Source organism: Hypanus sabinus, chromosome 12 (assembly GCF_030144855.1).
Source record: "Hypanus sabinus isolate sHypSab1 chromosome 12, sHypSab1.hap1, whole genome shotgun sequence".
Taxonomy (NCBI): Eukaryota; Metazoa; Chordata; class Chondrichthyes; order Myliobatiformes; family Dasyatidae; genus Hypanus; species Hypanus sabinus.
In genome coordinates, this window is record NC_082717.1 from 18,077,444 (window position 1) to 18,089,385 (window position 11,942).

The window sequence follows — 11,942 nt, forward strand, 5'->3', positions numbered from 1 at the left end:
AATGCATCCCACAGATTCACCGTCCTTTGGCTAAAGAAATTCCTCCTCATTTCTGTCCTAAAGGGACATCCCTCTATTCTGAGTGTGAACTTTTCCTAGTCTCCCCCCCTATAGGAATCAACCTCTCCATGTCCCCTCTGTTTAAGCCAAGATTTGAATAGTAATCTTCCTCTCATGAGTTGGCAGGCATGCTAAGCCAGTTATTGACCTGTGCCTCAACCACACCATTAACTCCTCTTTTCCAAAATAGTACGGGGTCAGAGGTTGTGATCCTCTGCAAGCAGGAGTGAAAGTTGGGCTGCAAATGGGGCCAGAAAACGGCCTGGCTCTGAAACCCAACTGGCCTCGATGGCACATCTGGATGCTCCACATGTGCAAGGTCACAAAATGGTGGAGCAAGCTGATGCTTTGCGATGGTAAACCTCGTGATGGTTAATAACGGGAACATAGAACAGTACAGCACAGTACACGTCCTTTGGCCCACAGTGTTAATGAATTAGGTTTGAAAATAACACGTCTGTGACAGCGCTTGTCATTATTCACATGTAAATGCCAGAGCAGCTGCGGATGTGAGGTGAAATGCCCAAAGGTTGCACTCCGAGTTACACTGCTCTGCTACTTTCTTCACAAAAGCGACATCTTTGCCTTATCCCTGACTGCTGTGAAGTTGATACATTCGTACAGTAGATGCTAACTAAAGGTGCTGGAAATACTCAGTTCAGTAATTGGTGCAAGTGGCTTCGGTACCAAGTGAAAATTATTAATTACTGCCAATCAGTATGGTTGGCTATGAATGTTAATTGGCCGCATTCTTTCAGATTTCTATTTTAGGGAGGATATGAAAATAAGGCCATAATATACAGGTGCGAATGTAAGCAATACATACCATCAACCCTGCTTCACCTTTATATCATGGCAGACTTTTTAATCCCATCCTCACCCCGTTTCTCTCTTAACCCCATTACTAATCAAGAACTTTTCAACTTCCGCATTATGTACACCCAATGACCTGGCCTCTGCAGCCATCTATGGCAATGAATTCCTCAGATTCACCACCCTCTGGCTAAAGAAATTCCTCCTCATCTTGGTTCTAAATGGACATTCCCTCTATTCTGTGTCTGTGCCCTCTGGTCCAAGACTGCCCATTATAGGAAACATCTTCTCCACATCCTCTAGTTTTAAAGGGGCATCTCTATTCTGAAGCTGTGCCTCGGATTCTAATTTAGCAATTCATATGATATTTAGTGTTTAGTGATAAAAACACAGCAGAAGGAAGAACAGAGTACAGGAAAATCAACAAGGAAATCAGGAGGGAAATGAAGGAAGCAAAGCAAAGGTGGATAGCTAAACAATGTGCGGACATTGAAGACAGCCTCTCCAACATCAACACGAAGAAGGCATTCCAAATGGTGAAAGATCTTATCCAAGAAAAACAAGCCAAAGTGAACACCATCCAAGACAAAAATGGCAAAGATCTCACAGAAGAAAAGGAAATAATAGGAAGGAGGACAGAGTACTATTCAGAACCGTACAACTACCAGAGCAAAGGGGATCTAAGCGTGCAGAATGTACAGGAATCTTCCAATGAGGATGACTATCCAAACATGTGTGAAGAAGTTGAAGCCGCAATACGATCACTGAAGTGCGGAAAGTCAGCAGGAGTTGACAACATCCCTGCTGAACTGCTGAAGCATGGAGGAGAGCCACGATAGACATGCTTATCACCATCTGCAGTAAGATCTGGCAGACAGGTGAATGGCCAACACCTTGGACTCAGTCGCTGATCATTGTGCTTCCCAAGAAAGGTAATCTCCAACTTTGCCAGAATTACCGTACCTTCAGTTTGATCAGCCATACAAACAAGGTAATGTTCAGAATCAGCTTGAACAGACTGAGGCCTCAGGCAGAAGACGTCATTGCCGAGGAACAAGCAGGCTTCCGTAAGGCAATGAGCAGATTTTCAACCTCCGCACCCTCTGTGAGAAACACCTTCAGCACCAGAGAGAGTTCTACCACGTCTTCATAGACTTCAAGAAGGCATTTGACAGAATCTGGCATCATGCCTTATGGGCCACCATGAAGAAATTCAACATGGGACAGAAGCTGATTCATACAATCCATCAGCTTTACACCAAGGCAACCAGTGCAGTACTTGCTCAGGGCACCATCAGGGAACGGTTCCGTACCTCTGTAGGAGTCCGTCAAAGCTGCCTCCTCTCCCCACTCTCTTCAACGTCGTCCTGGAATGGATCATGAGTGATGCCCTTGATGATCACGTGGCCACAGTCAGCATCAGAGGGGGGAACATCACAAACCTAAGATTTGCTGACGACATTGATGGACTTGCAGGAAAAGAGGGCGAACTGGCCAACCTGGTCAGCCATCTTGATAGAGCCTCCACAAAGGTTGGAATGGAAATAAGTGCCGAGCTCTTGGCAAATGTTTACGGTGCCATCTCAGTCCATGGTCAGAAACCTGAGACAGTGCAGCAGTTCAAATACCTGGGGCAATCATCAGTGAAGAAGGATCAAGCCCAGAAGTCCTGGCAAGAACCGCACAGACAATGGCTGTACTATCCAAACTCAAGACAATATGGAGAGACAGCAACATCACCATGAAGTACAAGATCAGACTCCTGCGTGCATTGGTATTCTCCATCTTCCTGTACACATACAAGACGTGGACCCTCACAGCAGAGCTACAGAAGAAGATACAGGCATTGGAAACTAGATGCTATCGCAACATCTTGGGCATCTCGTAGTTGGCGCGTGGCCTAGTGGGCAAGGCATCAGACTAGTAACCTGAAGGTCACTGGTTCGAGCCTCAGCTGAGGCAGCGTGTTTGTGTCCTTGAGCAAGGCACTTAACAACACATTGCTCTGCGACATCACCGGTGCCAAGCTGCATGGGTCCTAGTGCCCTTTCCTTGGACAACATCGGTGGCATGGAGAGGGGAAGGCCTGAAGCTTGGGCAACTGCCGGTCTCCCGTACAACCCTGCCCAGGCCTGCGCCCTGGAAACTCCAGGTGCAGATCCATGGTCTCTCGAGACCGACAGATGCCACCACACTTGGACCACACCACAAACGAGCAGGTCCACAAGTCCATCCAGCACCACATTGGCCGTCATGAAGACCTTCTCATAACGGTGGAGAAAAGAAAGCTGAGATGGTATGGCCACGTAACAAGATCCAGTGGCCTTGCAAAGACTGTCCTGCAAGGAACTATGGAGGAGAAAAGAAGGAGAGGCAGACAGAGGAAAAGATGGCCGGACAACGTTAAAGAATGGACAAGGAAAACACTTGCGGTGACCCAGGCCCTGGCACACAACCGTGACAGATGGAACAGACTGGTGCAAAGCTTGTCATGACGGCGCCCCGACGACTCCACTGGAGGATAGGGGCGCAAGAAGAAGAGGAGGATGATATTTAGATTGAAAAGCTGTATTTTATTTATCTCTTTTTTTGCTCAGTCACAGAGTTATAGTCTCTTTTTTTATTCTGCTCTTCTCTTTCCTCCTTGTGTCTCTTTTGACACAAAATTCACAGCCTGTAGTTCTCCCTCCTTACCACCAATCCTTCAGTGCCTTTGGTTGAAGAAATATATTGTTGATTTGGCTCTCAAGATTCATTGTTCACATTTTAAGCAACTTCTGGGAAGAAAAGTATTTTATAGCTGAAGACTACAGGGGCCGATCTAATTGACAGCAGAAATCCCACCATGGAGTTCTGACTAATTGTAACTCTGAACCTTATATCTCACCCAGCATCCAAAATGTAATGTGAACACATTTCAGAAAAGGTACCATCCAAATATTGAATGGTGAGATGAGATTTATAACGTGGGCAGAAGATGTTGGGAATACTAAGTAGGTCAGAGGGCTATTAATGTCATAGGAAAATCTTCATTTTGCATGCCAGTATGCAGATTATTTCATCGAGCATTGAGCTAGAGGAAGAGAAAAGCAATAACAGCATGAAGAATTAATTGTCACAGGTATGGAGAAGGTGCTGTGCAAGCAGATAATGAAATGCAAGGCCATGATGAGGCAGATCTTGGGGTCTACGTGCACAGCTGCGCTGGTTGGTCAGGTGGTAAAGAAGGCATATGGAATGCCTTTAGTGGAGGCATTGAACTCAAGAAGCAGCAAGCTTTTTGAAGCTCTGATTTGGCCTCATCTTCAATATTGCATTCAGTTCTGGTCACCCCACGATAAGAGTGGGTTTAGGGAGGGTGCTGAAGAAGTTTACCAGTTGCTGTCTGGATTACAGAGCATTATAACAAGGAGTTGGACAAAGTTGATGTGTTTTCTCTAGAGTTATGGAGACCGAGGACAGGCCTAATAGGAATCTATACGATTATGAGAGGCTTGGACGGAGTGAACAGTTGGTATTTTTTTCCCATGGTCGAAATATCTAACAGAGTAATATAGTCATAGCACACTACAGCAGAGAAGCAGGGCCTTCATCCCATCTAGTTCATGCCAATCTATTATGCTGCTTAGTCCCATTGACATACAGCTATAACAAAGCACTCATCACTCCTCCCATCCATGGACCTATTCCATTTCCTCTTAAATGTTGAAATCAACAATGTATCCACCATTTCCGCTAGCAGTTGTTCCACCATTCTCTGAGTGAAGAAGTTCCCCCACATGTTCCCCTTAAACACTTGACCTTTCACCCTTAATCTATGACATCTAGTTCTAGTCTCTCCAAGTGGAACTTGATGGGGCAAGTGTGCTGTAGAGGAAGTTGCTCATTCGGTTCATGCACACGGTTCATGCTTGGCCTCTGCTGATGGGGCTGAAAGTGCTCTCGCTCTATCTGGATGCTTCTGTGGAGATTGTGCAGTCATGGTCCTAGCAAACCCAGAAGTCAGTGAGGGTGCTACAACCTCTTCCAAGGAGGTTTTGAGGAGTTTTTTTTTTTACTCCCTTCTTGATGTGATCATTGCAGAATGTTTGAATTACTGAGATTGCAGTGGACAGCCACATGCCCGTTAATGGTCTGACCCTTCCACTAAGATGGCAGCAGGCTCGGGCATAGCGGCATCTCTGGGGCCAACCAAAGTTGTTTTGGTCTTTTTTTAACATTTTTTTTATGATTCCAAGACGTTGCTGGACATTAAGAACTTCAAGTACTTCAGGTCTACCCCATCAGCAGGATGTTAAGGAGATGCCTGTACACAGACTTTGGAGTCGTTGCACTAAGTTGTTGCGCAGTCCAGCAGCGAGTGATTGTCTTGGACATTTTTCTTGCGGTTGCAAGACAGTGTTGAACACTGGTGTTATAGAATACTGCGAGTCTGGTTCACTGGTCTATTGGCGAGACTGACAGTGGGGGAACCGCGTGCCCTCGTTTGTAGTGAGGACTAGGCCTTTTGATATTGACTCGTGGCTGACTTCGGAGGCAGTGTGGCATGGCGTCCATGCTGAGTTGGGATCTGTCCGCTACTGTCAGTGCTGCTCTCCGGTGTTCGCTAGTGGAAGACAAGTTGAATTGCATGCAGACTGCTGAGAGCTGTCTTTGCTCACAGCGTTCATGCCCCATCTGATCTATGAGGCATGTCACTTAGAGACTCCGACTGTATTATATTTTCTTTGTGGGACTGTACGCTACAGTATATGTGACTTCTGCTGTGTATGATTATTGGTACTTCATTTTGCACCTTGACCCCATGTTGTTTTATTTGACTGTATTCATGGGTAGTCATAAATGGCTGAATGATAATTAAGCTCGAATTTGAACAGCTTTGTTGTGCATAGTTCTTTTATCGAGCTGATTCCTGGAGTTCTGCTTGGCAAATCAACCCATACTGTGGGATGCTGGCAGGATCAGTTTCCTTTCTTCACTGACTCTCACAATGCAGTGACAAATTTTGGTTACTCTTCTCCTCAAGTCAACTCAAGTCGCTTTTTATTGTCATTTCGACCACAAACTGCTGGTACAGTACACAGTAAAAACGAAACAACGTTCCTCCAGGACCCTGGTACTACATGAAACAACACAAAACTACACTAGACTAGTGAGATACGAGACTATGTAAACCAACACAAAAACTGCACTAGACTACAGACCTACACAGGACTACAAAAAGTGCACAGAACAGTACAGGGCAGTACAATAATTAATTAATAAATAAATAAATAGATAGATAGATAGATAGATAGATAGATAAATAAATAAAAAATAATAAATAGATAGATAGATAGATAGATAAATAAACAAACAAACAAACAAACAAACAAACAAACAAGACAATAAGCACAGTAGAGGACAAATTTCAATATAATAATAAATGATGTAGATGTCAGTCCAGACTCTGGGTATTGAGGAGTCTGATGGCTTGGGGGAAGAAACTGTTGCACAGTCTGGTCATGACAGCCCAAATGCTTTGGTACCTTTTGCCAGATGGCAGGAGGGAGAAGAGTTTGTATGAGGGGTGCGGGGGGTCCCTCATAATGCTGCTTGCTTTGCGGGTGCAGCGTGTGGTATAAATGTCTGCAATGGTGGGAAGAGAGACCCCAATGATCTTCTCAGCTGACCTCATAATCCGTTGCAGGGTCTTGCGATCTGAGACAGTGCAATTCCTGAACCAGGCAGTGATGCAGCTGCTCAGGATGCTCTCGATACATCCTCTGTAGAAAGTGGTGAGGATGGGGAGTGGGAGATGGACTTTCCTCAGCCTTCACAGAAAGCAGAGATGCTGCTGGGCTTTCTTTGCTCTGGAGCTGGTGTTGAAGGACCAGGTGAGATTCTCTGCCAGGTGAACACCAAGGAATTTGGTGCTCTTAACGATTTCAACTGAGGAGCTGTCGATGTTCAGCAGAGAGTGGTCGCTCCATGCCCTCCTGAATTCAACAATCGTCTCTTTTGGTTTGTTCACGTTCAGAGACAGGTTGTTGGCTCTGCACCAGTCCGTTAGCCGCTGCACCTCCTCTCTGTAAGCTGACTCGTCGTTCTTGCTGATGAGACCCACCACGGTCGTGTCATCGGCGAACTTGATGATGTGGTTCGAGCTGTGTGTTGCTGCACAGTCGTGGGTCAGCAGAGTGAACAGCAGTGGACTGAGCACACAGCCCTGGGGGCCCCCGTGCTCAGTGTCATGGTGTTGGAGATGCTGCCTCCGATCCGGACTGACTGAGGTCTCCCAATCAGGAAGTCTAGTATCCAGTTGCAGAGGGAGGTGTTCAGGCCCAGTAGGCTCAGTTTTCCAATCAGTTTCTGAGGGAAGTTTGTGTTGAATGCTGAACTGAAGTCTATGAACAGCATTGTAACATATGTGTCTTATGTGTCTCCTGACGAGAAACCTACAAAACGACCACTTTGGATAATTTGTACTGTTCCTCACTGGATGTATAGATCCACTATGGGAAACAGCTGGACTTGGAGAAGTAGTACCAGGTTCTAATTCCTTCCCTTCCTCAATCACCACATCACCTACACCAAGAGCCAAAGATTTCAGAATAGCTTTTTGTGCCATCTCTCTAAATTTTAGAAGGGCTTAGTTCTTCAATTGTTTAAAGTTACATTCTCTAACAAGAGGAAATGTCATGTCTCATGGATGCCTTTTGGCTGATGAAAGAATTTATAGAAACAGCACAGAAACAGGCCCTTTTGCTTATACAGTCCGTGCTGAACTATTGCTCTGCCTAGTCCCATCAACCCGCACCTAGAACATAGGCCTCCATACCCCTCCCATCCATGCACTAACCCAAATTTTTCTTAAATGTGGAAGTCGAACCGGCATCCACCACTTCTGCTGGCAGCTCATTCTGCGCTCTCACCACCCACTGAGTGAAGAAGATCCCCCTCAGGCTGCCCTTAAATATTTCACTGTTCACTCTTAACCTATGACCTGTAGTTCCAGTCTCACCAAACTGACAACTTTGCAAGCCAACGCTACACGGAGAGCAAGAGTGGAGCATGGCGGAATTATTGGGAAATAAAGGCACCACGGTAGTGTAGTGGTTAGCAGAATGATATGTCAGTTAGGGACGTTCTGGAGTTTGGAGTTCAATCTGGGTGCCATTCTGAAAGAAGAATCTGTATGTCCCCTCGCTGTTGGATGTATGGGTTTTCTTCAGCTTCTCCGATTTCCTCTCTCAGTCCGAAAGCATACCAGATAAGTTAAACTGGTCACTGTAAATTGTCCAGTGATATGGTTATATGGTTATTAGGCTAGGGTGTTTTGGGGGTTGCTGGGGTGGCATGGCTTGCAGGGTCGTCAGGGTCTAATGGTCATATCGCACCAACCTTACAACATTTTTGAAAGAGAATGACGTCTTATTTGTATTAAATTCTTGGTATTTTTGACACGGGACTGGTTGTTTGAGGGGAAGATCACCTGTAACTGGATCTTGGAGGAGTCAGCTTCTGTAGATATTCTTTTGTTTATGTCCAGGAGGAATAGTTTCAGGCAGCACTGCCTTTAGCAATGAGAGCTTGGAACTGCATTGTGACTTAAAATAGGAATATGTTGATTTTCTCAGCAAGAACAGAATTCCTGGGGTGCCTTGATACAACATCACAGCAGGAGACCTGCTACAGTGGAGCAATGATGGGTAATAAGTTGGTCTGCAATTGGAAGACACTTAGTTGCTGCAGTTGTGTAGGGATGATCATGTTTTGAGAATGAGTCAGGAGCAATTGGAAGCCTAGTAGGTTGAGTGTTAGTTACAGTTGTCTTGTGTTCTGTGCTTCTGTATATAGCAAAGTGGAAGAGGTCATTTACTTGGATTTTCAGAAGGCATTTGGTAAGGTGCCTCAATGAGGCTGCCTAATAAGATAAAAATCCTATGGCACTGCAGGAAAGATACTGGCATAGATAGAGGAATGGCTGACAGGCAGGAGGCAGCAAGTGGGAATAAAGGGGACCTTTTCTGGTTGGCTGCCAGTGACTAGTGGTGTTCCTCAGGGGTCAGTAATGGGACCGCTACTTTTCACATTGTTTGTCAATGATTTAGATAGTGGAATTGATGGCTTTGTGGCAAAGTTTGTGGATGATACGAAGATAGGTAGAGGGGTGGGTAGCGCTGAATAAGTTGTGCGATTGCAGCAGAACTTAGACAAATTGGGCAAAGAAGTGACAGATGGAAAACAGTGTTGGGAAGTGTCTGATAATGCATTTTGGTAAAAGGAACAATAGTGAAGACTATTATTTAAATGGGCAGAAAATTCAAACATCAGAGGTGCAGAGCGACTTAGAAGTGCTCATGCAAGGCTCCCAGAAGATTAATTCACAGGTTGAGTCTGAGGTAAAGAAGGCAGTGGCGAAGTTGGCATTTATTTCAAGGGGGAATAGAATATAAAAACAAGGAGATAAAACTGAGTATTTACAAGACACTAGTCAGGCTGCACTTGGAATATTGTGAACAGTTTTGGACGCCTATCTCAGAAAGGATGGGTTGGAGACAGTCCATAGGAGGTTCACGAGGATGATTCCAGGAATGAGAAGCATTTAGCAGCTTTGGGCCTGTACTCACTGGAATTTAGGAGATGTGTGGGGATTTCATTGAAACCTACTGAATGTTGAAAGGACTAGATAAAGTGGGTGTGGAGTGAAATTTTTTAGCCAAGAGTAGTGAATCTGTGGTGTGCTCTGTCACAGTCTGTGGTGAAGGCCAAGTTCGTGGGTATATTCAAAGTGGAAGTTGATAAATTGGTCAGGGCATCAAGGGATATGGTAAGTAGGCTGGCGTATGGGGTTGAATGGGATCCAGGATCAGGACTCAATGGGCTGAATGGCCTAATTCTACTCCTTTGTCTTAAGATCTTAGGTCTTCCATCTCTCAGTAGCTTATCTCAAGTGGACATCTTACTGTGCTATGAGCACTGGCAAAATATTTTATAAATTTCAATTTGTGTCCTAACTCCACTGAACTCGGTGCCAAGTTTGATGTATGTTACAGCAAACCATCTTAGGCTGTGATTCGGTGATTTCCAGAGGTGCAGAGCTCTGAGGAAGTGAGATCATGATGTTACTTGGCTAGTTGATATTTGCTGATGACAAATCTGAGAGGGTTTGTCTTTAAAGTTCAAAATTCAAAGTAAATTTATTATTAAAATGCATATATGTCACATATACAACTCCAAAATTCCTTTTCTTGCAGGCATACTCAATAAATTTATAGATTAATAACAATAACAGAATAGACTGTATAATACTACAATAGGACACCACACTAGGTATTTATAGGCTTCAAGTTCCTTGCATCCATGTCACTAACAACCTCATCTGGTTCCTTCACATCAGCAAATTTACTTTATTTTGCAAATGAGAGGATTCAGCATGTGCATGAGGATTCTCTCAGTCTTCAACAGATGTGTGATAAATCCTGGCAGGTTGCACCAAAGCTTGGTATATCAACAGCTGTGACCATCAGAGTCGGCAGAGAGTGGTAAACACTGCCCAGACCATCGTAGAGTTGTCATTTCCTTCCACTCAGCCCATTCTCATGGCCAATTGCTTTAAAAAGTCTAGTGGTATGATCAAGGATGCCTGCTGTCCCAGGTGACAGAACATTTTGTTCTGTCACCTGGGAGATGACACAGGTGCTTAAAAACAGACATCTAATCTTAAGCAACAGAACTGAAATATGCCTTTTAATTTTGTGTTTTATATTCAGTGTTTTGACCACTTGAGCATGTGGGGGGGGGATTTGTTTCCTGGCTGTCCTTGGGGAAGAGTAATCTCAGGGCTGTAAACTGCATACATACTTTGAATCTGCTTCCCCACTCCTATCAGATTTCTGAATCACTGACCTCTCTCCTACCCCTTTACTGGTGATGCTGCCACATTCTTGTACTCCTAACTTTACCTCGTTCTTGTCATTTCAGCATTTCTTTTTGCATGATTTCATATTGCACTGTAACTTTAGTCCAAAATCTTGATTTTGAACCTTGTATCTGTCCTCTTTCCTCTTGTGCACAATATTGTACTTAGTGTTACATTTTCTATTACCTTATATACTGTTTGTTCTGTGAGCTTCAGAAGAGCAGGGAATTTCACGGCACCCTAATATATAATGAATTAATCTAAAGTGAATACCTATAAAAACAAGTTTTAATCATCAAAGGAGATCCAATGAGCATATTTTCCAACTTTCTGTGGATCACCCTCGAACAAACTTTCTTTGCCTTTGCTTTCCAGATGGCTGAGTGAAATACCAACTTCACGTCCTTTGACTGACACTGAGAATCGCAATACTACAGAAGAATGAAGAAGGTCTCGAAAATTATTCGTGCAATTGGAGTCCGTGATGACAACAGCGGTCCTGTTGCTGGTCTTGCTGAAGTGGAATCCTGCACCACAGGAGAGGACATTTGGCCTTTTGTGCCTGTACTTACAGCTTTCATCTAAATGTCACGGGCTAATAGTTCCAGAAAATATTGCGATTTCCATTTGATTCATTTCAGAGGTTTGGGTAACCTGTATCTGACTTCAGGCCATTGTGCATGCCAATCAAGTTTTAATTAAAAATATGAAGTAATTGTATTGAAGGTATGATAGTTACTTTGTATAAAATTCAAGATTCAATAGTCTGTTGTCATTCTTCAGTAGATGTGTTAAGGAGAACAAAATGATTGTTACTCCCGATCCAATGCAGCATAAAACAACACAATAAGCATCAAGGACACAATAAAAAATTTAAAAAACACTATAAATGTACTATATAACACAAAGTACAAGTCACTGTTATGTACAAAGACTGACTGTACATACATGAAGTGACATTAGTTGCTGTGTATGTAATGGTGATGGGTTAGGTTAATGGGCGGGGGTGTTGATCAACCTGACATAATTGCAGCAATCTTATAGTGCAGTTAAATGCCAAACTGCTTTTAAAAATTTACCAATTAATTGGCACTACTAGCTGATGTGGTAGTGACGTACTGGAGAGGGAAGTGATACGCTGGTGTGTAATTCTAGAAAAATAAAT

The 11,942-nt window shown here is 44.0% G+C and overlaps 1 protein-coding gene across 1 annotated transcript in view; it reads left to right on the forward strand.

The window, feature by feature from the left end:
* The window catches only part of zgc:174356 (uncharacterized protein LOC100137120 homolog), a 128,434-nt gene extending 116,901 nt beyond the window's left edge, over positions 1–11,533 (forward strand). Inside the window, exon 6 of the mRNA XM_059985620.1 lies at positions 11,153–11,533. Coding sequence (XP_059841603.1) covers positions 11,153–11,160 — 8 coding nt within the window. The 3' untranslated portion in view covers positions 11,161–11,533. The remainder of the gene's footprint in view (positions 1–11,152) is intronic.
* The last annotated feature ends 409 nt before the right edge of the window (positions 11,534–11,942 follow it).